The 27,438-nt window shown below is 36.6% G+C and overlaps 4 protein-coding genes and 1 long non-coding RNA gene across 7 annotated transcripts; 1 reads left to right on the forward strand and 4 right to left on the reverse strand.

The window, feature by feature from the left end:
- Positions 1-3,469: 3,469 nt before the first annotated feature.
- LOC107434555 (disease resistance protein RPM1-like) lies at positions 3,470-6,521 on the reverse strand. Its single transcript, XM_016046029.4, has 2 exons — positions 5,398-6,521; positions 3,470-5,066 (listed from the first exon to the last, which is right to left on the reverse strand). The coding sequence occupies exons 1-2, from the start codon at positions 6,370-6,372 to the stop codon at positions 5,055-5,057; spliced, it is 987 nt and encodes a 328-aa protein (XP_015901515.2). The 5' UTR covers positions 6,373-6,521; the 3' UTR covers positions 3,470-5,054.
- LOC125418894 (probable disease resistance protein At1g58390) lies at positions 3,607-4,899 on the reverse strand. Its single transcript, XM_048463596.2, has 2 exons — positions 4,070-4,899; positions 3,607-4,021 (listed from the first exon to the last, which is right to left on the reverse strand). Exons 1-2 carry the CDS (start codon positions 4,897-4,899, stop codon positions 3,607-3,609), a joined length of 1,245 nt encoding a protein of 414 aa, XP_048319553.2.
- A 6,200-nt stretch (positions 6,522-12,721) lies between the features above and the next one.
- LOC107434564 (uncharacterized) lies at positions 12,722-16,682 on the forward strand. 2 transcript variants are annotated; one of them, XR_007238108.2, is made up of 5 exons: positions 12,722-12,942; positions 13,290-13,400; positions 13,513-13,666; positions 13,766-13,840; positions 13,952-16,682. It is a non-coding gene; the product is annotated as an uncharacterized LOC107434564 (long non-coding RNA). The 2 variants fall into 2 exon arrangements; XR_007238107.2 differs by having other exon boundaries at positions 12,723-12,942; positions 13,293-13,400.
- Positions 16,683-16,869: 187 nt separating this feature from the next.
- LOC125419124 (disease resistance protein RPM1) lies at positions 16,870-20,514 on the reverse strand. 2 transcript variants are annotated; one of them, XM_048464369.2, is made up of 2 exons: positions 20,087-20,514; positions 16,870-19,889 (listed from the first exon to the last, which is right to left on the reverse strand). In XM_048464369.2, the coding sequence occupies exon 2, from the start codon at positions 19,813-19,815 to the stop codon at positions 17,092-17,094; it is 2,724 nt and encodes a 907-aa protein (XP_048320326.2). In that variant the 5' UTR covers positions 19,816-19,889; positions 20,087-20,514; the 3' UTR covers positions 16,870-17,091. The 2 variants fall into 2 exon arrangements, with proteins under 2 accessions (XP_048320326.2, XP_048320325.2); XM_048464368.2 differs by having other exon boundaries at positions 16,870-20,007.
- Positions 20,515-22,292: 1,778 nt separating this feature from the next.
- Positions 22,293-25,782, reverse strand: LOC107434569 (disease resistance protein RPM1). The gene has a single exon (XM_016046045.4). It carries the CDS (start codon positions 25,392-25,394, stop codon positions 22,512-22,514), a length of 2,883 nt encoding a protein of 960 aa, XP_015901531.3. The 5' UTR covers positions 25,395-25,782; the 3' UTR covers positions 22,293-22,511.
- Between the last annotated feature and the right edge of the window lie 1,656 nt (positions 25,783-27,438).

The raw sequence follows: 27,438 nt of genomic DNA on the forward strand, positions 1-27,438 counted from the left end.
TCAAGTGGAGAGGTATAAGGCTAGACTTGTAGCTAAAGGGTTTAGCCAGAAGGAAGGAATTGATTATACAGAGACTTTCTCTCCTGTATCCACAAAGGATTCTTTTAGAATCATTATGGCGATTGTGGCGCATTATGACCTGGAGTTGCATCAGATGGATGTCAGATCTGCTTTTCTGAATGGTGATTTATATGAGGATGTATATATGGTTCAATCAGTTGGTTTCCAACAAACAGGGAATGGTAATTTGGTTTGTAAGCTTAAGAAATCTATTTATGGTCTTAAGCAAGCTTCAAGACAATGGTATCTTAAGTTTGATGAGGTTGTCACAAAAAATGGCTTTAAGGAGAATGTTGTTGATAGATACATATATATGAAGATCAGTGGGAGCAGTTTTATATTTCCGGTGTTGTATGTTGATGACATACTTTTGGCTACTAATGACACTGATCTATTAGCTGAGATAAAGCAGATGTTGTTGAACCATTTTGATATGAAAGATCTTGGTGAGGCTTCTTTTGTTTTGGGCATCAAGATTGTTCGAGATAGGACTAATTATGTATTGCAATTGTCTCAGAGAGCTTATATTGATAGAATCCTTAAGAGATTTGATATGCATAATTGTTCTCCTGGAAGTGTACCGGTTACAAAAGGTGAAAAGTTTTCTAAGGATCAGTGTCCCAAGAATGATAGAGAAAGGATGGCAATGAAGAATGTTCGCTATTCTTCAGCAGTGGGTAGTTTGATGTATGTTCAAGTTTGTACATGGCCTGATATAGCCTTTGCTTGGTAGATTTATGAGCAATCCTGGTCCTATTCATTACCAAGCAGTTAAGAAGGTTTTTAGGTATTTTCAGGGTACTAAAAATCATATGTTGAAATATCGTCGCACCAACTCTCTTGAAGTAGTGGGTTATAGTGATGCAGACTATAAAGGTTGTGTGGATGATAAGAAATCTACCACTGGTTATATATTTATCATGGCAGGAGGTGCTGTGTCTTGGCGGAGTGCCAAGCAGTCAGTGACAGCATCCTTGACTATGGAGGCAGAATATGTGGCGTGTTATGAGGCTACCCGTCATGCAGTTTGGCTACGGAATTTTATCTGTGATTTAGGAGTAGTTGACTCCATTGAGAGGCCTATTATGATGTATTGTGATAATACTGCAGCGGTATCTTTCTCCAATAATTTAAAAGGTACTCCTGGTCCGAAGTACATTGATGTGAAATATTTTGTGGTAAAGGAGAAAGTTGAAGAGGGCCTCATTACTGTTGTTCACATGCCGACTTATAGCATGGTGGCAGATCCACTGATCAAGGCTTTACCGGTAGGCATATTTGAGGAGCATGTGTCCCGTATGGGATTGTTAGGCAGTTGAGACTGCTGTGGGTCAGTGGGAGTTTGTTATGTTTTCTGTTGTAATATCCATGTTGAGTATTATTTATTTCTTTGAATATTTTAATACATTGATGTATGTGGATCATTATTTATTTATGAGATGATTTATTACACATATTATTGCTCCTTATATTTACAGGCCTGTTGAGACTATTAGTCTATGTATATGTGTATGTTGATCCACAGGTGCCATGGTGAATCCCTACTATCTAGTTTAGGTATATTGTTGTATCCTGTCGATACGCAATGTGCTTGAATGAAATGGTTTTTGTATGTTGGGGGATTGCACATGGTTAGATAAATCTCTACTACCTAGACTGAGTTTATAGCATACAAAGTACTCAGTTGAAATGGTATAATGTTATGGGAGATTTACTGAGAGAATCTCTACTGCCTAGTCTAATTTATTGTTGTGCCCTGTCGGTATACTATATATATTTGGATGAAATGGCATTATGGTTCGGGAGATTCTATAGTAAGTGAGTTTGGATTTTATATGATGATGATTATGCAGTCCAAGTGGGAGAATGTTGAATTAAATTAATATTTGTGGACTTGGCATAATCAATTACTCACTTTCAGGGCCTATTTATGCCATTAATGGGACTGACTTATTTTATTATTATGTAGTAGGGCCCTTGGTCACACACTCTCTATAAGACTCCAGTTGGCCCATTGGACTGGAGGACCAACTCTCTTTATAAGCCCATTGACTTATCTATATTTTTCCTAGTATAATTATATTATCAAATTATTATTATTTTATGTGTGTCAAAATTAATGGATAAGTCTGACTTGCAGAGACTATTTAAAGGGTCTAGGACAAGCAGACATATATACCATTAAGTATTTGGAGATTAGGGTTTTCAAAAATCTGAGAGTGGTTTGAAAGTAGTGTGTCTATAGGCACTACTTTACGTTGTTTTTATTTTGCAGGATTAAAGATCTAATTTATCAATGGCTGCGTTTGAAGGTTAGTAATTTATGATTTATGAAATTTATTATGTATATTTAAATCCATAAAATTTCTAACAGTATGTTCAGTCGGTGTAAAATCATAAGCTCTCTTGTTTACTATTGCCAACAACTATTGTTGTAAGCCTCCAATGCCATTTACTCTGCTATATATATATATATATATATATTTTTTTTTTTTTGATAATTGTGCTACGTTTATATTTGTATGTGTTTATCTAAGTAATATGTATATCTTGTATTTTTTTTTTTTTTGGCTATTTAAAAAAAAAGAAAAAAAGATGCCTCCTGATAGTATCATAGATAGCAGGCTGTAGTCCTGCGCCACGAGATATTGGGGCATAGGACCATCCAAGGCAATAACGGAGTTTACCAAGACTCGAACCTTAACATCCTATGCCGAGGCAATAACGGAGTTTGTCAAGACTTGAACCTCAACTCCAAAACTCCTAGGTGTGAAAGCTGAGCGGCTTTCTTCCGGTAAGCTATTACATTTTTCTTGTATTAGATATTTATAATATGGACAATTTTATTTTTAGGATTTTTCTACTAAGGGAGGCTCTAAGACTTCTGAATAGACTTGTCGCCAGCCCTGCATATTCTGCATTTGCATTGAAACTATTAACAGAAGGAGAGATGTGGCCAGTTTGACCATTGATATTGCTAACAGATCATCTCCAAAGGATCAGTGGAATGGAAGTTCTTCTAATGCCATGAAGAGACCGATGGTCAGGGACACTGAAGTTGTTAATTAGGTGTAGGCGTGAATTTTTGATAAAAGGGTGTTCACATATTTGGGAAATCACATACCATAAAAACTTTGTATTTCTTCTTCAGTTCAACTTTTTGTAAATTTGTAGTAGCAAATATTAGTCATTTTTACAAGTGGAGGAAGGCAAGGTTAGCTTTAGTCACATTGTTTTAACAAATTTTAAATAATAAATTCATTTAGAAAATTGTACTTGTTTTACTGGAAAATTGGTTTAAACTAAAAGGTGGGTAAAAAAAAAAAAAAATCAAAGCTCACTTTGTTCTATTAAGTAGAAAGGAATTAGTGAAAACAGAGTTCATTGACATTTGTCCCAAAAAAAAACAAATTACAATACAGAGAATGTTATAACAATGTTTAACCACAGAATAATGACAGGAACTGCAAAGCCCGTGTTCCATCCGTTTACAAAATGATGAAAGAAAATTTAAAGCTAAAAAAAAAAATGCCAAAAATCTTATTACTAAATCAAATATCCATCCAGTCCCCAGTCTGCTTCATAACCAACAAAAATGGTTGAGATGTGCAACAAATCAGTTCTTTGGTTTAGCTTCATGAGAAACTCATTAGACATATCAATGAATTCGAGATCTTTGAGGTTGCTAAGGCATTCAATCCCTGTTGGCACTTCGTCCAACAATTTACAATCTCTTAACATTAGTTTCTCAAGAGAACTCATTGTCCCTCTCTCAATTGTCACTCTTTTCAATCTGTCAAATTTCCCTAGTAATAACACCTTAAGCATTTTGAAACCATCAGCTTTGAAACACAATGTTTCTCCATCATAAGCTTCAACAAGCTCAATATGCACTAAATTTGGCAAAGCTTGAAGACATTCAAATGGATCAACCTGTAAACGACTCCATTTCAAGCATAATCTGCAAAGATTTGAAAGTTAAGGTATCCAATGGAGAAAAGTCTCCAACTTTCCTGTTAAAATCAGCCGTTGAAGGCATTGAGGAGGTGATGACATGTCCTGCAAATCAATAACTTCATCTGGGGATACTGAGTTCAAGGACAATGAGAGAAGGAACCTCAGTTTCTCAATGGACGAGCATAGATAATTTCCATCTTCTGCTTTCAACTTTAGAATGCATAACCTCCTTAACTGTGTCAGCCCTCCTAGGGACTTCATCAAATTAGAATCACCTTGATTGACCTCGATAAAGCAAAGACTTTGCAAGGATGACAATGTTTCTAAACCTCTTAAGGCCTTGAAACCAACGACCTCAAGAGATGTAGTGAATCTATGGACGTAACGATAAACAAGTAATTGCCGAAGTTGCTTAAGCTGCAAAATTTCTGCAGGAAGCTCTGTAACATTAATATATCTAAGATCTACTGTGTTAAGCTTTTGAAGCTTTCCAATTGATTTTGGAATGGAACTCACATTGGTATCTCTCAAGCTTAGATACCTTAAATTGTATAGTTTGAGAATCTCCTTTGGAAATGTATTTAAAGGTGCTTCCCTGCAGTCTAACACCTTAAGAAACCTTAAGCCATTATTGAAAAAGATGGACATTGAGAAGTTAGAAATGGAGTCATCTTTTGCTCCAAAATAGAACGGAGAGTGCAAGCTATGTAAGTCATGCCCTCCGCCAACATTTTCCAATGGTTTATGTATTGATAGTCGCCAAACCTTTTCAGGCAGAGCTGCTTTGTTCACTGATGATGGACATAAAATTTTGATCTTTCGATTTGAGAAGTATGATTTCACGCAATAGATCATGGATTCGACATTTTGCGATCCTCCCATCATAGTATTTATCAACCACTTGGATCAAACTTCTATTGACAAGTTCATTAAAATAGCCTTCTCCAACTTCTTCAAGTATTCTTCCTACCTTTTCTTGAACAAAACCTTCTGCTATCCAAAACCGAATCAGCTTCTTGGGGTCGATCAAATAGTCCTCAGGGAATATGCTAATATACAGGAAACAATGTTTTAAATTGTAAGGCAAATCATTGAAACTAAAAGAAAGTATCTTTTTCATACTTCGCAATCTATCATTTCCTTCTAATTCAGCCCCTAGACTACGCTCAACTATTTCCCATTCGACCATTCTATTCCTGTCCTTTGTAGCCAACATTCCACTAATTGCAACAATTGCAAGCGGCAACCCCTCACACTTTTTCAAAATATTCTTAGAAATATTCTCTAAATGAGGAGGGCAATCATTGCCTTGGAAAGTTTTCCCACAATAAAGATTCCAAGATTCTTCTGAAGATAAAGGCTTTAAATCATAAACCATACCTCCAAGCTGGATGGTAAAGATGCCACTTTGGAATTCCTGGTGGTGAGCATTAATCTGCTGCCATTGTTGTTAGTAGGAAATGCATATTTGAGAGCATCCCAAGCACCCACCTGCCAAATATCATCCAACACAACCAGATATCTTTTCCCATGAAGAAAACCAGCTAGAATGGCTTTGAGCTTATCGCTATCCAATGAATCTGCATCATGAGGAAGTGTCTGCTTGATTTCATCGAACAGTTGTTGAACAATATCTCTGACAACATCCTCAAGCTTGAACGATTGGGAAACAGTGACCCAAGCATGGTGTTGGAAATGCCTCTTCACCGCATCATCTTTGTAGACTTTGCTCACCAAGGTCGTCTTCCCCAAACCACCCATTCCAGCCGCTGCAATAACTTGAAACTCGGATCTTCCTCCTATTAGCCCACCAATCAGATCTCGTTTGGGTTTGTCAATCCCGACCAGCTGAGCTTCTTCTACCAAAAGGGCATCTCCTCGAAGGTCGTGCCAATTGTTATTCGCAGTGACAGAGGAAGAAGAAGACCCTTCTTCAATGGAGTTTAGTTTGTAACGATATATCTGATGTCCCTCAGAGATATTGGTCACTCTGGATCTAACGGCTTGCAACCCAGAAGCTATTCGATGGCGAGCTTTGAGATTCTTGATGGTTCGAGCAAGATTATATAAACGGCCATAAAAATCATGGTGGTTTCCATGATTCGAGAAGCGAAGTAGGAATTCATCAAGAAGGTCTTGAATGTCGTATGCGACTTCTCTGACTTGCTTGACCCACACTCCGATTTCTTCATCACCTTCTTCCTTTGCATCAGCAACTCTTAAGAAGGCTCTGATACGCTCCAGTTCGTCTCTGACATACTCAGCTTCTTCCCGGATTCCACCCAATAGATTAGCTTTTTCATGAGCAAAGCTGTCCAGCTTCTGCAATAGAAAGGTTACCACACTTTCTGCCATTCTCAACCTCTCTCTCTCTCTGCGCGCTAACTTTCTCTTGTGGGTTTGTTTTTGTTTTCAATTTCTGCAAATTAAAAATCTTTGATCTTCCTTCTTTATTTGACTTTCGCTAGATTCCTTCTTTATTCAACTAGTTTGACAATTTTTGGTTGTATTGACTTAGTTTTAGTTGCTTTGGCCGCAAAACTTGTCTGTATTATGAATATCAAATTGAAAAAGGATTGGCCGCAAAATTTGACTTTATTACAAAGATTTCACACACCTTAGCTCTTTCTAGCTTTTCTTTTTTTTTTTTTTTCTTTTTTTTTTCAATTTAATTAATGATGATACATATTTATTTATATATGATGAAATATGAAAACTTTTTTGTTATAATTTCAATGGATGTAAATATATTTGTTTATAATCAATGTGGAAAATTAATTTACAAAAAATAATGGATATGAAAAGCATCAATTTACCCAAAAAACTTTAAAAAAAATTAAAAAAAAGGCAAAAAAAAAAAAAAAAAAAAAAAGCGAAAAGTGTCCGAATGTTGACCACCCGTGTAATTCGCACTTTACAATTGCCAGCCCAAATTCAGCCCAATCCACTAGCTCTAAGATGTTGCCACCTATACTCGGCTTAATCCTCGCAAGGCCCAAATGGCGATCGAAATTTATTTGAAATTCCAGCGATTTAGTTCGATGACCAACGGTCCTCTTTCATAATTCCAATTTGTTAACTCTAATATAAATTGAGCACTGGCTCTTCTCCAAATACATCTAGCTGAAGTTTTTCTCCAAATGAAGTTTTTCTTTTTCTTTTTCTTTTTTTAAGTATTATTTGTTTGTTTTCTGAAGACTCAGTTTTTTTTCCTCCTAATTCTGTCTCAATGAAGAGAAATCCCTTTCATCAACAATCATTTGTATTACTTCGACCGACTATTTTCTTCTGGATGGAAATGGAATATAATTCTTTTCTACCAAGCAGGTAAAAAAACACTTTTTTAATATTTGAATCTAGTTTCTGGGAGAAATAAAATCTGGATTTTGGTCCAATTTTCTTTTTTACCTGGAAAAATGTATATATAGATTATAAATAATTCCTTTGTTGTGTTTTTGACAATCTTTCTTCAAGGAAAGAAGATTGAACAAATTTTTTTTTTTTTTTGAAATTATTTTTCTGTTGTGGAAGAGTTGCTTTCTAAATGGTTCACTAAGTTTGAATTCATTGTTTGATCTGGTTCTCCATTTGTAACTTTTCTAGTTTGAAAATTTTCTCTAATAAAACTGTTAGAGTTTGTGACCCGAATTCTTGTTGACCCGACCCGAAAAGCTCGCGGTGCAACCCATTTGGTAAAACTAAATTTTGGAGAAAAATTTGGGGCTCTGTGGTGGAAGCCGAAAAATTTGGTTTTCGGCTGAAATTAGGGTTTAGAAGGTATCGCGCAGTCAGGCTCACCTTTTGTACCAATCTTTCAATATTGGATTTGCTTCTCCCTATCCGTGGTTTTTCCCGTCAAGGGTTTCCACGTTAATTGTGTGTTTGTTCTTCGCTTTCTTTGTTTCTGTTGCTATTTGTTTTTCTCCCAATTCCGTAACAAGTGGTATCAGAGCCGCGTCGATCTATTTGGGAATTTTTTTTTTTTTTTCGATCATGGTAACAAAGTTCGACATTGAGAAATTTGAGCGTAACATGAGTTTCTCCATGTGGCAAGTCAAGATGAAGGCGATTTTGACACAGAACGGTTTACACAAGGCGTTGGTTGGCAAGGAGCAGATGCCGTCTTCGTGGGATGCCGAAAAGAAAGCCGAGGTTGATGAGCGTGCCCTATCCACCATTCAGCTATGCTTGTCCAATGAAGTTTTGAGAGAGGTCCTTGATCAGAAGACAACAAAGGACTTATGGGACAAGTTGGAATCTTTGTACATCACAAAGAATCTCACAACGAAACTGATTGCGAAGCACCGTCTATACACCCTTTCTATGGTTGAAGGTACATCTATTAAAACACACATAGATGACTTTTCTACTATTTTGTTGGATCTGGCGAACATGGACATTAAATATGATGATGAAGATCAGGCCCTAATGCTACTGCGTCCCTTACCTCCATCGTATAAAAATTTTAGGGAGACTTTGATTTACAGTAATAAAACCCTAAAATTGGAGGACGTGAAAGCTTCTTTATATTCTAAGGAGTTGTTTGATAAGGAGTTGACCAGCAGTTCGGATAACAATAATTTTGGGAGTTCCGGAGGAGAGGGTTTGATTGTTAGAGGTAGAACATCATCTAGAGATCAAAATAACAATGGTGGTAGTCGGCCAAGATCGAAGTCAAGGTTCAGAAACCTTATTTGTCACTACTGTAAGAAAAAGGGGCACATCAAAACTGAATGTCGTAAGCTTCAGAATAAAAAATAATGAAAAGAGTAAGGAACATGCCGAAGCCAGTGTCGCACATGAGGAAATTGAAGATGGAGATGTTTATTCAGTGACTGAGGATAGTTCGGGCAAGCAGGGATGGATTTTGGATTCAGCCTGTTCGTTTCACATCTGTCTCCATAGGGATTGGTTCTCTTCTTATGTTCCGGTGGATAAAGGTGTTGTGCTGATGGGAGATGATCATCCTTGCTGTGTCATCAGCATTGGAACTGTAAGGGTGAAGATGCATGATGGAATTATCAGAACACTATCTGAGGTACGTCACGTTCCAGGTATGTCTAAAAATTTAATTTCTTTATCTGCTTTGGACAAGTCTGGTTGTTCTTTTGCTGGTGGAGGTGGAGTTTTGAGGGTTCTGAAGGGTGCTTTGGTGGTGATGAAAGCTAGCCTGGTTGGTACATTATACAGGCTACAGGGTTCTGTGGTAATGGGGTCGGCTGCTGTTTCAGTATCCATGTCAGATTCGGATGTTACTCGTTTGTGGCATATGAGATTGGGCCATATGAGTGAGAAAGGTTTGGCGATGTTGAGCAAACGGAGTTTGCTTGGTGATCGGAGTATCTCGAAGTTGGAGTTTTGTGAACATTGTGTGTTTGGGAAGCAGAAGAGAGTTAGCTTCAGTACTGGAATTCACAAAACCAAAGGTACTCTAGACTACATTCATTCAGATCTTTGGGGACCTGCACGTACTGCTTCTAAGGGTGGTGGCAGATATATGTTGACCTTCATTGATGATTTCTCCAGGAAGGTCTGGGTATATTTCTTGAAGCACAAGAATGACGTATTTGCTATCTTCAAGCAATGGAAAGCTTTGGTAGAGAAGCAGACGGAAAGAAGGATGAAGCGCCTTCGTACAGATAATGGATTGGAGTTCTGTGATGGTGTTTTCAATGAGTTTTGTAGAAACGAAGGGATTGTTAGACATCTCACAGTTAGAGGAACTCCGCAGCAAAATGGTGTGGCTGAGCGGATGAACAGAACTCTTATGGAGAAAGTGCGATGCATGTTGTCGAATTCTGGGTTAGCACAGGAATTTTGGGCAGAAGCAGCTGCTACAGCTTGCTACTTGGTGAATCGTTCTCCATCGGCAGCAATCGATTGCAAGACTCCTGAAGAGGTATGGTCTGGAAAACCTGCTAATTATTTAGATTTGAAGGTGTTTGGATGCCCTGCCTATGTTCATGTTAATGATGGTAAGCTTGAGCCTAGATCGAAGAAGGGCATATTTCTTGGTTACCCGCAGGGTGTAAAAGGATACAGAGTTTGGCTTCCTGATCCAAAGTCATCTAAGGTTGTGATTAGCAGGGATGTTGTGTTTGATGAGATGGCAATGCTGCATCCGAAAAAGGAGCTCGTTGTTTCAGACAGTATGCCAAAGCAGGTGGTGTTTAGGGTGGAGGAAGTAAGTACTTCACAGAATGGTTCAGTTTCAGGCTCATTTGAGACACCCACTCATGTGGAAGAAGAGAGAATTGAGGAGGTGCAGGAGCATTCGATTGCCAAGGATAGACCTCGCAGGGAGATCAAGAAGCCCTCTAGTTTAGCAGACTATGTCACTTTTGCTTGTGTTGCAGCACAAGAGATCGAGAGTCCCAGTGATCCTTGCAACTATTATGAAGCCATCTCATGTGAGAATTCTGCAAAGTGGTTAATTGCTATGCAGGAAGAGGTGGAGTCGCTTCATAAGAACCACACTTGGGAGTTAGCATTACCTCCAGAGGGTAAGAAGATTGTGGGATGCAAGTGGGTCTACAAAAAGAAAGAAGGCATTCCTGGTGTTGAAGATGCGAGGTACAAAGCACGTTTAGTAGCGAAGGGGTATTCACAGGTACAGGGAGTTGATTTTAATGATATATTTTCCCCTGTCGTTAAACATACTTCTATTCGTGCTTTGTTAGCGCTAGTTGCTATGCATGATTTAGAGTTGGAGCAACTAGATGTGAAGACCGCTTTCTTGCATGGTGAGCTTGAGGAGACAATTTATATGCAGCAACCCGAAGGTTTCGAGGTTGAAGGAAAAGAGGATCATGTGTGTTTGTTGAAAAGGTCCTTGTATGGTTTGAAGCAATCCCCTCGTCAGTGGTACAAGCAGTTTGATGGGTTTATGTTTAGCCATGGCTATTCTAGAAGCCAATATGATAGCTATGTGTATTTTAGGAAGTTGGAAGATGGCTCATTTATCTATTTGTTGCTTTATGTTGATGATATGCTGATAGTGGCCAAGAAGAAATCCGATATCAACAGATTGAAAGCAGAATTGAATGGTGAATTTGAGATGAAAGATTTGGGAGCGGCAAAGAAGATTCTTGGTATGGAGATTGAGAGAGATAGATCTGCAGGTAAACTTTTCTTGACTCAAAGATCTTTTGTTGAGAAAGTTCTGGAGCGTTTTGGAATGAAGAACGCTAAACCTGTAAGTACTCCATTAGCTACTCATTTTAGATTGTCTGCTGATATGTCACCACAGTCGGATAGAGATATTGAGTATATGTCACATGTTCCTTATTCTAGTGCTGTTGGTAGTTTGATGTATGCTATGGTGTGTACCCGTCTTGACATTGCACATGTTGTTAGTGTTGTGAGCCGGTATATGGCTAATCCTGGCAAACAACACTGGCAAGTTGTCAAGTGGATTCTAAGGTACTTGAGAGACACTACTAACACTTGTTTAGAGTTTGGTGGAAGTAAGGAGGGTGTACGTGGATATGTTGATGCAGATTTTGCTGGGGACCTTGATAGAAGGAGGTCCACTACTGGTTATGTATTTACTCTTGGAGATACTTCTATCAGTTGGAAGTCTGTTTTGCAAGCAACAGTTGCACTATCAACTACAGAAGCTGAATATATGGCTATAGCTGAAGCGGTGAAAGAAGCTATTTGGTTAAGGGCGTTGATAGGTGAGTTGAGCTCTGAGCAGGAGAGTACGATCATCAATTGTGATAGTCAGAGTGCTATCTATCTCACTAAGGATTAGATGTTTCACGAGAGGACAAAACATATAGATGTTCGGTATCATTTTGTACGTGATGTTATTGCTCGTGGAGATATTGTTGTCAGCAAGGTGAGTACTCATGATAATCCTGCTGACATGATGACCAAGGCACTTCCAGTAGCCAAGTTTGAGCATTGCTTGGACTTGGTTGGTGTTTGTTGTTGAGCTTTGCCTTTAGGGGTTTTTTGTGGAAGAGGATGGCAACTTTTATCGAAGATTGAAGTTTTGTATGTTTTTCATTCCTTATATGGAATTCGTGTTAAGGTGGAGATTGTTAGAGTTTGTGACCCGAATTTTTGTTGATCCGACCCGAAAAGCTCGCGGTGCGATCCATTTGGTAAAACTAAATTTTGGAGAAAAATTTGGGGCTCTGTGGTGGAAGCGGAGGTCTCGGGCCGATAGGCCCGAGACCGTAGTCAGGCTCGGGTTTTAGGGTTTTCTTATGTACTATATATTTTTGGTTTTCAGCTAAAATTAGGGTTTAGAAGGTATCGCGCAGTCAGGCTCACCTTTTGTACCAATCTTTCGATATTGGATTTGCTTCTCCCTGCCCGTGGTTTTTCCCGTCAAGGGTTTACACGTTAATTGTGTGTTTGTTCTTCGCTTTCTTTGTTTCTGTTGCTATTTGTTTTTCTCCCAATTCCGTAACAAAAACTTTACTCCATCAATTTTAATATGATTATTTTTTCCAAAAAAGAAAATATTATATAGATTATTTGTTCTTTAAAAAAAAAAAAAAACAAAAAACAAAAAACAGATGTTGTATGACCAGACCAACGGTTAGTTTTATTTGAAATTCCGTCGCAACGGCTAGTTTGATGCAACGGTTATATTTTCAAATAAGAATATTTACTTTTCCTTTCTTTTTTCATATTTGACCCTATCTTCTTCTCTCTCTCTCTCGCTCTCTATATATATATCTCTCTGTTTTCTCTGTTTTTCACATACACACAGAAACTGATTGGTTTCTTTCTGATATAATATACCCCCCAAAGGTGGGTTTTTTCTTTTTTTTTTATTCTTTGTATATTATTGTTTAAGGAATTCGTCCAAACCTAGATGACAAAAGCAAAGGCTGAAGAAACTGGATGTCTCAAACCACACGGCAGGTCTAAGTTCTGGTTCCCAAATCCGATGAATCCATATGAAAGGTGTGTACGTTTGGCATTCCGTTCCCCTCTTGATCTTCCTTTTTCACTCTTTCTTGGTAACCCTGAAAATTTGGCTCCCTAACTAATAAACCTGTTAATTTAGAAACATTTCCATTTACTTTTTTGGCTCAAACCGTTATGTAGTAGACTTCAATTAATATAGTCTCTGAATTATTTAATCAATAGAAACAGATGCTATAGCTTTTAGGATTAAGACTGGTGGTGTTAATGATTTCAGGTTCCATTGATTTCAATGCTTTCTTTTGTATATGTATGTGTGTGTGTATATATTTAATTCTCTGATGGCTTTGTGATGTGTGCGTGTGCGTGTGTGTGTGTGTGTGTAGCAGAAAACGCGACCTTGTAAAATGAGAAGTCAGAACAGTTTTATTAAGAAGAATCTGAAAGTAGTCTATGTTTGTGGATGGAAGAGGAATGCTTGTTTTCCTCCAAGCAAGGTAAAGTTTTTTACTTTTTTATTTTTCTTGTTTTCTGGGAATAAAAATCCGTGGTTTTGGTCCATTTTCTTGTTTATATAGATTCAGATAATTCATTTCTTATGCTCGACAGTCTTTCTTGAGGGAAATTTTTGAAGAATCTGAAAATGGTCAAAAGGGAAAAATAAATGGAAACAACAAGATGGGGTCAATGCTGACTCTCCAATTGTTTATGAATTTGACTGTGTTTCAGGATGGAAGTGGAATAATTATTTTCTACCAAGCAGGTAAAGCTTTACTTTTTCTAGTTTCTGGTAAAAAGCTTTACTTTTTCTATATGAACATAATCTGTTTCTTATTGTGTTTTGACAAACTTTTTTCTTCAGGGAAAGTTTGAAGAATCAGAAAGTAGTCTATGGAAGAACAAGTCTAAAAAGGCAAAGAAAATAAAATAGTTCAAGGTATTAATCAGCTAGTTGTTAGCAGATTTTGATTGTGGTTTTAAAATTACGTTTTCCAGTTTTTGTTCAATTTTTTAATGTCACTTTGCACTTACTCTTTCCTTTTTGCAGTGCAATCCGCTACATAAATGCGAAAGAAGAATTGAAGAATTGCAGAGAGAGCCTTATAGAGTGTTAATTTGATTTGAATTGTGTACAATTGAGAATTATTTATTTTCTTATAAATTTTGGTAGAAACAACTGTAGAATAATTGTAAACAATAAAAAGATAAAGAATTTTTTGGGTTTGGGGAGGAAGAAGACTGCTGAGATTTGCCAGGTCTCTTCCTCTCTCTGCTGTGAGTGTGGGGTTTTGGTGTGGTGTGTGTCCCCTTTCTCTCTTTCTGTCTCTCTCTCTTCCTCACCAATTTCTCTTTCCTTTCTTTCTGTGCTAAACTATTTTCTATTTTACTTTTCCCTCTTGACTTTTTCTCTGTTTCCTCTCTTTCTTTTTGCTCACTGCTTTCTCTATCATTTATCTCTTTTACTTTCTCTCTGCAATTTTTCATTTCTGCTTTTCTCTGCCTATTTATTTCTACTGGCCTTTTGTTTTAGTTATCTTCTATGCTTTCTAATACTTTTTATCTTTTCACTTTTCTTCTTACTACAATTCTTTTCTGCTTTCTCAAATTAATTTCTTTTTGTATTTTCTTGTTGCAATTTTTATTGACAATGTTGTTATGTTGGTAAAATTCCTCTTATTATGTCCTTGAAGTTAAAACTTAAAAAAAAAATTAAAAAAAAAAAACTACTATATTTTTTAGTTACTTTTTTTTTTTGCCCTTAAAAAAAATTATTTTTATTTGAATAAATAATAAAAAAACAAAAACAAAGAAAGATGAGACTGATTTTTTATATGGAAAAGGAAAAACACTTTTTGTTTCAAAAATAAGAGAATAATCAACTATACTTTTACTTCGTTCAAAAAATAATAATAATAATAATAATAATAATAATATCATACTTTTTTATAGGAATTAAAACTATTTTCTGATCTTTTTTTAATATTTTTATTTTTATTTCTATTTATTTTGTTTTCTTGGGAATAAAGGTTCTAAAAAAAAATGCAATTGACTTTTTACATGGAAAAGGCATTTTCCAGAAAATAGACATTTTCTAAAATAATATACAAAAATAGACCTAATTATATTTTGTTTTCACAATTAAAAATAGACTTATTCTAAGAAAACCTAAGCATATGTAGTTTTCGCCTGTAAAAAATATTTATCTCTTAGTTGAAAACAAGAATGTTCATAGTGTGTATATATATATATATATATATATATATATATATAGGTTTAAAAAGATAGTATATTTTTATTTAATTCAAGTAATTACATTATTTTATTTTATTATTATTATAACAGAAAAAGTTTAAGTTTTACAAAAATTCTCTCTTAAAAGTTTTCTCAAAATTGTAAACTATTTTTAGACAAGTAAATTGGGACACTTTTAGACATAAATTAATTGGATAAACTTTTAAATTTTTATAAACTAAGAATATAAGGACATAAATTGGAATTTCACAAAATTGGATTTGATAGTTTATGGAACAAACTATTTTACCTTGTGACAATGGTGTCAAAAGGAGAGCAACTAGAATTTTACAATTAGAGATTAAAGAGAGAAATTGGCAAGAGAATGTAGTAGAGAGAGTGCATAAAGAGAAGAGAGCAAAAAGAAAGTGGAGGGAGAGAAACTAAGCAAAGGAAATAGAGAAAGAGACCAGAGGAAAGTGAGAAATGAGAAGTTAATGAGAGAAAGTAGAGAGTGAATGTATTAGAGAGGTGGGAGGGAGAGGGAAGTAGAAGAAAATAGAAAGAAATAGGGGGGAAGTTGGGAAAGTGAAGAGAGGAAGTGGAGAGAGAATGTGGATGGAAGAATTTTTGGGGAAGTAGGTAAAAAAGAGAGAAGAGAAAAAATTGGGGAATAGAGAGATGGAGTATAGGGGGAGTTTTTATTTTTATTTTTATTTTTATTTTTTTTTCCCTCATGTAATAAATATGATTTTGAAAATAAAATAGTTTTTCATTTTAGTTCAAATTTTACTTGGTTTTCATTTCATTTTCTACAAAAGTATTCAAAATGTTTATAACTTTATCTTGCTGCCTCAACTTAATGATACCTAAGCGCCAGCAGCCTAAAACAGATGCTTACTTCACCATTTTGTGCCATGCATTATCTAATTTTGGATAATTGACCCAACTTCTCCATTTTCTTTAAATGGTTCTTTTTGTATCATAAATCGTTGTTCATTACTTACAACTTACAATCTTTCTCCAAACTATTCGAGAAATGCACTTACTTTCCCACATACAAAACAAAAAAAAAAAAAAAAAACAAAAAAAAAAAAAGAGAAGAAGAAATACAAATTCAACAAAGTGCAATCAACAAAGCTTGGCTAGTCAAGAAGAAGTAATCCAGAAAGCATTAAAATTTAGCAGTTACAAGAAGTTACATACTAGTTCTATACAATAAGTTACAGAACAAACTAGCTTTATTTTTTAAACCCCAAGGTAAACTTAAAAGATCCCCATCAACTTGCAACATGTTGCTTGCTGAACATAAGATCGAGCAACCCAAAAATTAATATTCAAATATGTTGCTTTTACTTTCTACCTTCGAAGGACATGATAATTTAGGAATATATTGTTTTGGTCTGGTCAATGGAATATTCTTATACTTAATGGGTGATTAACCAAAACCAGCTTCTAATCTTGATCTAAACAGCGTAATTTGTTTAATTCTTTTGTGAGTAGTTAAACTAAATCAAACTTGACTCCTAATCCTATCATTCTTAAACATGACTCCCAAACTTAACTGTCATACTTACGTGAAACTCATGATCAAATTAAAACTGATACCCAACGTGAACTAAAAATCAAATTCTTTCTCCAAACTTGTCTATAACTGCACAAAAGGACAAAACAAAATTATGGAAAAAAGAAGACAAAAACATTCACAAACTGCCAAATCAAAAAAAGCAGCTCTTTACAAGAAGTACGGCATGTTTATTTATTTATTTATTATAGCAGTTCAATATACATTAATGTGCCAGAGATGCAAACTAGTTCTACACAGATTGTACAAAAACCTAGCTTTTTCATGCAAACGAGTTCATATATACATTGTACCACAAACTAGCATTTTTTTTTTTGTATTTTACAAAATGATAATCCACAGAGAACTTCCCACCAGCTTTGCAGAAAACGTTACTTCCAACGAGTCCGGAGTTCTCGGGTATTAATGAAATCTTTAGGCAGGGGACAATTCTCTCCATCAGCCAAACTCTCCAAAGGGTAAACCTCCCATCCTCCTTCTTTCCAATATGTTGAATAAACTTCTGGAATGTGAGATATTTTCCAACAGTCATTGCACTTTTCATCTGGACGAATTGTGTTGATTAGTTCTACAGGCATATCGAAAAACTCGAGTACTTTCAACTTGGTTAGATGCTCAATTCCCGATGGTACCTTCTTCAGAAACTGACAGCGGCCGATGCTTAGTTCTTCAAGACAAGCCATAGCTCCTGACTCCACTTCAATACTTCTAAGTTCATCAAATTCATCAATGCCTAAAATCTTAAGCTTTTTAAACCCACCAGACCTGAAACACAGTTTCTCTCCATTGTGAACCTGACATAATATAAGGTGGACAAGATTAGGAATGTGCTGAAGATCTTCAAGTGGATCATCTTTCAGCCTACTCCATTTCAGAGACAATCTCACAAGACTATGGAGGGAAGAAATCCAGTGAGGTAATATCTCCAGGCGTCCTCTTAGATACAATCTTTGAAGCAACACAGGAGGAGCGGAAAGGTTTTGCAGATCAATGATGTCATCCTCTTCTTCTGAAGATATAGACAAGGCACGAAGACTTGTCATCTTCTCAATGGATGAACATAGTGCTTTTCCATTTTCTCTTCTCAACTTCACAATGCCTAACCTTCTCAGTTGAGTTAGCTTCCCCAGCTCCCTCATCATATGCTCACTACCTTCTAGATTTGCTTCGATGAAGCAGAGCTTTTGTAAGGATCGAAAAACTCCTATGCTTTCCATGATTCGAAAACCAGACTTGGCATGAAAATGTTCATAAGATGCATACTCGTTACGGTATACAAGGAGATGACGAAGTTTTTGGAGTTTCAATATCTCAATGGGAAGTTCAGTAACTTGGGAATGCTTTAGATCTAAAGTCTCCAAGTTCTGAAGCTTCTCAATGTATCTTGGAACCATTTTCACTTTAGTATCCCTCAAGCTGAGATACTTTAAGTGGTATAAATTGACAACTTCAACTGGGAATTTCTTTAAGGGAGAATTTCTCAAATCCAACACATTAAGCAAACGAAATCCACCAGGGAACAACTTATTCAGGAGTGGTTTTTCCATCACCCCAAACATGAAAAGAGAACGTAGCCGGGAAACTGACCTGATGGGAAGTGGATCCTCCAATGAGTTATGTACTGATAGGCGTCGAACTCTATCAGGCCACTGCATGTTCTGTTCTTTCACTATTGCTGCAAAGTTCTGATCTCTTGATTTTGAAATGATGATCTCCCGGAGAAGGTCATGGATTCGAAATGTTTTGACCCTTCCATCACTTGTAGTTGTTGCCACTTGCATCAAGCTTCTATTCATGAGCTCATTGACATAGTCTTCTGCAACTTCTTCCAACGTTTTACCTTCTTTTGCTTCAATGAAGCCCTCTGCGACCCACAACCGGATTAGTCTCATATGCTCGATGAGGTGATCCTCGGGGAAGATGCTCAGGTACAAGAAACAGTATTTGAGATAATAAGGCAGATCATTGAAACTCAAAGAAAGAACCTTCTTAAGGTACTTGAGTTTGTCATTGCCTTCAATCTCAGCACCTAAACTCCGGCTAACCATATCCCACTCATCGATCCTCCACTTGCTTTTTGTGGCTAAAACACCACTTATTGCCACAATTGCAAGGGGGAGTCCTTCACATTTTCTCAAAATGTTTCTACAAATCTCCTCCAAATGAGGAGGGCATGCATTTCCTTTGAACGTCTTTCTACAGAACAGTTCCCATGACTCTGCCAGAGGTAGAGGCTCCAAATTATGGATCTTGCTATTGGATTCAATTCCACTGGTGAAGGCTGCTACGTCAGCGTTTCGAGTTGTGAGCACAACCCGGCTACGAAAGCTGTTGCTGGGAAGTGCATATTTCACAGCATGCCATTTATCCAAGTTCCAGACATCATCCAAAACTATCAGATACCGGCTTCTTTGCAGCAATTCCTTGATTGTCCTTTTCAGCTGATTGTTGTTCATGCTCTCGACTGCTTGTGGAACTCTCCTCCTTGTTGCCTTGTAGAGTTGTTGTACCATGTCTTTGAGAAGGTCTTGTATTTTGCACGATTCAGAGACTGTGATCCACGCACGTATCTTGAAATGCTTCTTCACTCCTGCATCATCATAAACTTGCTTTGCCAATGTTGTCTTCCCCATTCCTCCCATACCTGCCAGAGAGACAACTTCCCTGCCAGGACCACCCTTGATCAGCCACTCAACTAGTATCTTCTTCGGCTTGTCAATACCAACCAGGTCTGATTCGTCCAAAAGAAGTGCATCACAGCGACAATCATGCCATGTATTGGAGTCTGAACCTTGTTTTGCTTGGATGAACTTGTGACGAAGATGTTTATGGACTTGGCTGATTATTTTCATCCTTGAATTTATGCCTTTCAATGCAGAAGCAATCCGGTAACTTGCTTTTGCATTCTTAACACAGCAAGCAAGTTTGAGGAGAGAACCATAGAAACCATGTGCTTGATCATGGTCCTGGAGAAGTGAGAACTCATCAAGTATGTCTTCAGTATCTTGTGCAATGTCTGTCACTTGCCTAACCCAAACACTAAGCTCTTCATCACCATCCTGCAATGCATCTGCAATCCTCAAGAAGGCTCTCATCCGCTCATATTCAAGCCTCAGATACACCACTTGTTCTCGGACCCCTCTGAACAGGATGATGATCACCTCATTGTCTACAAGGAGTGAAAGCTTTTCTATAAGAAAGTTTACTGAACATTCAGCCATTTTCTCTCTTTTCTGCAGCTAAAATAGCCTTTGTCTTGGACAAGGCATTTTGCTTTTAACCAATCTCTGCTGGTTCAATCAAAGCTTCAGTTATATACTATTAAATTTACTTGTAATATTGATAGAGAAAGCTCAGACTGCATACCTGGTTAAGTAACAGGGCTTTGAAAACGTAGAAGGGACTCAAAATTATTATTGTTTATGAGAAAAGAAAAGAGGATTGACACAAAGGGGAAATTTCTAGGTTGCAACCTTGGTTGAGCAAGTTTAGAGAAGCCAAATTGAATCGAATTACACTCTCAGAAATCAAACACGGTAGAATTTAAAGCTTTTTTGAAAATAGAACTTGGCTGACTTTCTACCAGTAACAAACAAAAATACCAGTCTGAATTGAATGCTAAGGTGGCTTTCTTGGCTGGTCCCTTTTTGGTTTTTTGAAGAAGTACCTCTGTGGCTTTCAATATTTTATTGTTTCTGTGACTGATACTCTGGACATAAACAATCCCGTCGCCATATTGGTGACTAGGCAAACTAGGACATTTTGAAGAAGTTGATCTTATATCCAAGTCACGGGAAAATGACTCCTCCATTCCTAATAAATCAAGTTGTTAATAGTGAGGTATTAGACTGATTAAATTAATTAGGCTGTGATTAAAAAAAAAAAAAAAAAAAGCTGGTCAAGAAAATAGCGTACCTTTTTTTGGTCAAGAAAAAAGCGTACCTTTTTTTTTTTCTTCTTCTTTATTTATTTATTTATATTGCATAAGACTTTGAAATAAGGCAAAGGTTACATATTTGTTTGACTGTTAAAAAAGTAGGGAAATTGCCCTTCCAGGCTCCAGCAATCTTTTCTTCATCTTTTCCTTTTTTATATTTTAAGGGGCTAATTTGGATATTTAACCCAAACATGCCCTACCACCATTAATTTGTTGGTAAATTGGCTTTTCGTATACTCCTGAAGCTGTTTCTTAGCGCTTCAAGTTTTCTGAGGCTTGGTCTTCAAGCTAGAGACTTTTAACTTAGTTTTGGTGTCCAGTCAGAATTCCATGAAAATTACTTGAAATAAAGTTGCAACCACAATTCCTTTTTGTGGGCATTCATGGCAGGTTTCTTAGGCGGGCTAAACTAAATACCGGAATTTTTTTTTTTAATATTTTATTTCTTATAGTGCAAGCATATGGACTGATCAAAGGCATCCGTATTGGTGTATTAATAATATAATATAATATATATATATATATATATATATTGGAGTTGTGTATGCCCAATATATTTCCTTGAATGTTTCATGGAAATGAATGTCTGTGGTAAGGCTATAATGCCAAATAATTTTAAACCAGTTATAGTTATCCTTTCCAATAATTAAAAACATTTTCTTAGATCAAACTGTGACAAAAGTCAGCTTTTTGGTCACAGTTAGATCATCATATTTTATTACGAATTGTACAAGATTAGAACAAAATTTTCTGCACCATTTCCAAGAATGCGGGTTGAGAATTTTTGGATAAGCATAGCATCTTGTTAAAATATCATTGTTTTTTTCTGGTTGATAATCCAAGTTTTGGGTTAAGCTAAAGACAAAGTTGTTGAATTTAATGCCAGCACATGCAACTAAGATTCCTTTCGTGATCCACACTCTCTCCAGTGTCATCAATCTTCCACAACTAGATATAATATGTGGTCCAAACCAAAGAAAAAAAAAAAAAGGCCAAATTCATGCCGTTCCAATTGGTATGAAGCAAAAGTAGAATCCAATTTTGTTTCATTTGGAAAGTAATGAGTTTTAATTACAACCATCTATATGTTTCATTAGAGAATTGACAGCAAGAGAAAGATGGCTCACGGTAGTGTTGAGAACTACATCAAGAAAGTTATAGCTACTTATTCTTTCTTTGAAAAAAAAAAAGTTATATATATATATATATATAAAATCCAATCTCTTATATCAATCCACATTACAAAATTAATGCTGGCTTTCCGTCTGCTCCCTTAAATTAGCTAGTGACTTTTGACCAGCATCTTCATTTCATTACCTTCCAATAACACTATTTTCTTCCATTTTCCGAGTTTCAAAATACTACAGAACCTTTTTTTTTTTTTCTTCTCTTTTCATTTTTTCCTTTTTCTTCTGAACATAAGAACTTGAATCCTGCAATTGTTTTGTGCATTTTAAGAAGAAAACAATAATAAATAAGAACATAGAAGTTTGAGTGTCAATGTCAATCTAATAAGGACAAATCATGAGTAAAGAAAGCATATATTAGCTATTCAAATACAAAGAGCTTGTTTTGTCCAAAAATAATAATCATATAATAATAATAAATAAATAAATAAATAAAACCACATAGAGCTTGAAACCAAACAATACTGTATATTCAGAAAATCAAAGGTTACATCCAAATTAGAAGCAACTAGCATTGTACATGACAGACCAAAGCATGCACATCAAAGTGTAAATTTTGCCAAATATACAAAATACCTATTTACAAGGTTGCTTAGAGCGAGTATTAAAAATGATTTGTAACTGAAACGAGCATTTAAAACTACATACATAATAAAACAAGTGAACATCAAGAAATATGCAGATCAGAATATCCCTTCCAGCGAGTTTCAAGTTCATGGTTCTGAGTGACAGAACTTATCCAAGGGTTGCTTCGTCCTTCACAAAAACTCTCCAAAGAGTAGACCTCCCAACCTCCCTCTCTCCAGTAGGTAGAATAAACTTCTGGGATATGTGAAATTTTCCAATAGTCTGTTCCTTGTGCATATGGACACAGTGTTTTCATCAACTTTTCTGGCATATTGAAAAATTCAAGCACCCTTAGCTTTGGAAGGTGTTCAATGCCAGAGGGAACTTTCTCCAACAGTTTGCAACGCTGGATGCTTAGCGTTTCCACACAAGGCATTGCTCCAAGCTCAATATCTACACTTCGAAGTTCATTAAATTCATCAAAGCGTAAATGCTTAAGCTTCTTAAACCCTCCAGTTGCAAAACATAATCTGTCTCCTTCGTACGCCTTACATAATTTAAGAAAAACTAGATTGGGCAAATTCTGAAGGAATACAATTGGATCATCCTTTAACCTACTCCATTTCAAATACAGTATTACTAGGCTATGGAGGGATGGTATCCAATGGGGTAGTGTCTCCAATTTTCCTCTTAAATACAGCCTTTGAAGCAGTAGAGGAGGAGAGGAAAGGTGCTGCAGATCAAGGATCTCATCCTCTTCAATTGAAGTTACAGACAGTGCACAAAGTTTGGTAAGATTTTCAATGGAAGAGCATAGAGCTTTCCCATCTTGTTTTTTCAGCTTTATGATTCCCAACCTTCTCAATTGATTCAGTTTCCCCAGCTCTATTATATTATCTTGGTCTACCTCAATGAAACACAGCTTTTGTAGGGATCTCAAACAGCCTATTTTTCCCTGGAACTTAAAACCATAATTTGACTGAAAGTTTCCATAAAACAGAAACTCATAACGATATACGAGGAGATGGCGAAGCCTTTGGAGGTTCAGGATCTCAACTGGGAGTTCGCTGACATGAGAATGCTTAAGATCTAAAGTCTCCAGGTTCAGAAGCTTCCCTATATATGTTGGAACTATTTTCACTTTGGTCTTCCTCAAGCTCAGATACTTCAAAAAGAAGAGGTTAGCAACTTCAACTGGAAACCTATTAAGAGTTGAATTTCGCAAATCTAACACACTAAGCAGCCTAAACCCTCTGGGAAACAATGTATGTATTGATGGCATTTCAATCACCCCAAACATAAACAGAGAACGGAGTTGAGAAACAGACCTGCCCTGCTGCATATTTTCCAGTGTGTTATGTATGGATAGCCGCCGAACTTTATCCGGCCATGATAAATTCTTCTCCTTCACTATTGTGGCGAAGTTCTGGTCCCTTGACTTGGAAATGAGAATCTCCCGAAAAAGGTCATGGATACGGAATTTCTTTATCCTTCCATCCCTTCTTGTTAAAGCCATTTGCAGCATACTTCTATTTAGAAGTTCATTGAAGTACTCCTCTGCAACATCTTCTAGTGTTTTGCCTTCTTTTGGTTCGATGAATCCCTCTGCGATCCATAGTCGAATAATTCTCATATGCTCAATAAGATGATCCTCAGGAAAGATGCTGAGGTACAAGAAGCAAGACTTAAGATAATACGGCAACTCATTGAAACTAAGAGAAAGTACTTTCTTCAACCCTTTGAGTTTGTCATTTCCTTCCATTTCACTCCCAAGACTATATCCAACCATTTCCCACTCATCAATCCTGCGTCTGTCTTTCATAGCCAAAACACCACCAATTGCCACTATTGCAAGAGGCAATCCCTCACATTTCCTCAAAATATGTCCACAGATTTCCTCCAAATGTGGAGGGCAAGAGTCCCCATGAAAGGCCTTCCTGCAAAGAAGGTCCCAGGATTCCAATGAAGGCAAGGGCTCCATATTATAGATTTTCCCATCAGATTGCAAACTGGTAAGAGAAGCTAAATCTGCATTCCGGGTTGTAAGAATTATCCGGCTTCCGTAATTGTTATTAGGCAATGCATATTTCACAGAATCCCATTCATACAAATGCCAAACATCATCTAAAACAATTAGGTACCTTCTCTTCTGCAGCAAGTCTTTAATCAATTTCTTCAGCTGGTAGTTGCTCATGCTGCTTAGTCCTTCAGGCAATGGTCGTCTAACAACTCTGAAAAGTTGCCCAGCTAAGTCTTTAAGAAGCTCATCCATTTTGAAAGACTGAGATACAGTAATCCAAGCACAGACTTTGAAACGTTTCTTCACCTCTGCAGCATCATAGACCTGTTTTGCCAAGGTGGTCTTCCCCAAACCACCCATTCCACTCACTGAAACAACTTCTCTCCCAGACCCACCATTGACAAGCCACTCAACGAGCTTCCCTTTGGGTTTCTCAATACCCATCAAATCACTTTTCTCAAGAAGCAAAGCTTCCCCTCGAGAATCTTCTTCCCAATTCTTCATCCCCGAGCTGCTCGAACCCAGATCTCGTTTTGCATCATAGATTTTCTGACGAATCCTCTTATTGGTCTCGCTGATTACTCTGATTCTCGTGTTTATAGTTTGTAAATCGCAAGCGATTCGGTAACGGGATTTAGTGTTTTTGATACAGCAAGATAGACGGTGTATAGAGCCGTACCATCCACGGCCATGATGGTCATCATCATGATGAGATTGAAGAATTGCGTATTCGTCGAGAGTGTCCTCCGTATCGTGAGCAATGTCTCTGACTTGCTGAACCCATGTTTTGAGCTCTGCGTCTGTGTCTTGCAGTGAATCTGCGACTTTCAGGAATGCTCTGATACGCTCCAACTCTCCTCTGAGGAACACAACTTCTTCTTTGATCCCTGTTAAGAGTTGGAGATCATTTTCGAAGAGTGGTGCGAGCTTGTCAAGTAAAAATTTCACTGCACTTTCCGCCATTGAATCTTGCTTATTTAGATAGTAAACTTTTCTCAGTTCAAGAACTATATGCTTGGTTGTGTTTGTATACTTATGGACTATGTTATGTGTGTGTGTGTGTGTGTGTGTGTATATATAGTAGAAATATGCAGAGCAAAGTTTAAAAAGTCTTTGTGGTTATCAAGAAGAATATCAGATTGTTTGGATGATGGAAAGTGTTTGTGGAAAACCATGCATCTTCTGGACAAGTTTCAAGAAAATTTGATGTTAGAAAAAAATGTTGTAAGCTTGAAGGTGCTTTTCTTGCTTAGTTATTCCATAATATTGTTTTGTTAGCTGGTACAGAAAATGAAATGGCTTTTGTCTAAACATGAGTCAATAGACTTTTTTTTCTTTTTTTCTTTTTTCTTTAAATCTCTAAAAATACAAATAAATCGATAAAATGTTGCATCACAGCCATTGAAGTTCGGATAAAGTTTAGTCATTAGGCAAGTTTCCTTGTACTTATTGATAAATTGCCTGAAAAATGTAATAGGCTTTTTCTAACTTGTACTTTTTATTTATTTTTTTTAGATTAATTCAAGGAGAAAGTGAATAATAACAAAGATATATTCAAATAAGGAGTTTTTTTTTTTCTTTTTTCCTCCCTTCTGATTAAGTTGAATAAAGGAAATTGCCTTAAAACTTCATATGTTCATTGTGTTTCTTTTCTGTTTTGCAACTTTTCTTGCATTGAACCCTGAAGAAAGTTAATGCCCAATAAGGATCAAGATAATGTAAACCAATAAGACTATAAACTAAAATAGGAAAAAATCCAACTAATTTTAAGAACATTCCCAGTTAGCTTCAAAGCATCCCTAAGTACAACAATTCAAAGCCCATTGACATAAGCTGCCTTATTTTTATATATACGTGGTGAAAAATTTGCCATCATCATGAGATACAGAGAATGGTGAATGACCCATATTGGATAATTTTGGTGATCATAAAGGTATATATATAGGAGGCTTGCATAAAACAAATTTGTGGGTCACCAGCTTTTCAAGGCAAGGCATAGCTCCTTTCTCAACTTGCACACGTTTTACTGATTGTAGGGGTGTCTATAGATTGTGTATTGGTTTAGACCATTGATTTTAAATTGCCCCAATATCTTATTGATCTGTTTCTCTAAATTAAGAGAGTTAACCCATATGCCAATTATGGTTGGATCATATTTGTGTTTAAAGAATCTTCCAGTCCAATATGATACCACTCAACCCACATTCTTATCCCTACTACCATTGACCAAGCCCAATCAGAAATACTTATGCATACATAATTAAAGATTGGAACCCATGTGTCATAGCATAGTTTTTTTCTTAAGATAAATGTTTGCTTCTTGTCCAAGCAACCAAATTGTTTTCTGCTTGACTAGTAAAATCAAGTTCTATGCCTATTTGTCTCCATCAACACCATCTCATGGCATGTTCCACAGTTAAATCGGATCGATAAGGTTAATTACCATAGCTTGGCACATCTCTTCAAAAATAATTGTAACAGTCTAGACCATCTGCAGCCCTCAAAGTTTTAAAAGGCCTCACAAGGAAAAAATATCAACACCCACTTATAAGGAGTGTTTCGTTCTCCTTTTCAACTGATGTGGGACTTCACAATCCTCCCTTTTTGGAGCCCAGCGTCCTCGCTAGGATATCGATTCGGGTATTTCGTTCTCCTTTCCAACCGATGTGGGACTTCACAATCCTTCCCTCTTGAAGTCCAACATCCTCGGGACCCAGCGTCCTCGCTAGGACATCGATCCGGGTACTGGCTCTTATACCAAGAGCACCTACATGCGATATTATCCTTTTGGGCTTGGAGATCCTCTTATAACCCAGTCCTTAAAGTTTTAAAAAGTCTCGCAAGGGAAAGATATCCACACCCATTTATAAGGAGTTTTTCGTTCCCTTTTCCAACCGATATGGGACTTTACAATAATAATAATAATAATAAAATTCTTCATAGAAGTCATCATCACGATAGCTTCTAGATAATCACGCAATTCTACTCAATATATCAGACGATGAAA

The sequence above is a fragment of the Ziziphus jujuba genome, chromosome 6, assembly GCF_031755915.1.
Source record: "Ziziphus jujuba cultivar Dongzao chromosome 6, ASM3175591v1".
In the NCBI taxonomy this organism is placed as follows: domain Eukaryota; kingdom Viridiplantae; phylum Streptophyta; class Magnoliopsida; order Rosales; family Rhamnaceae; genus Ziziphus; species Ziziphus jujuba.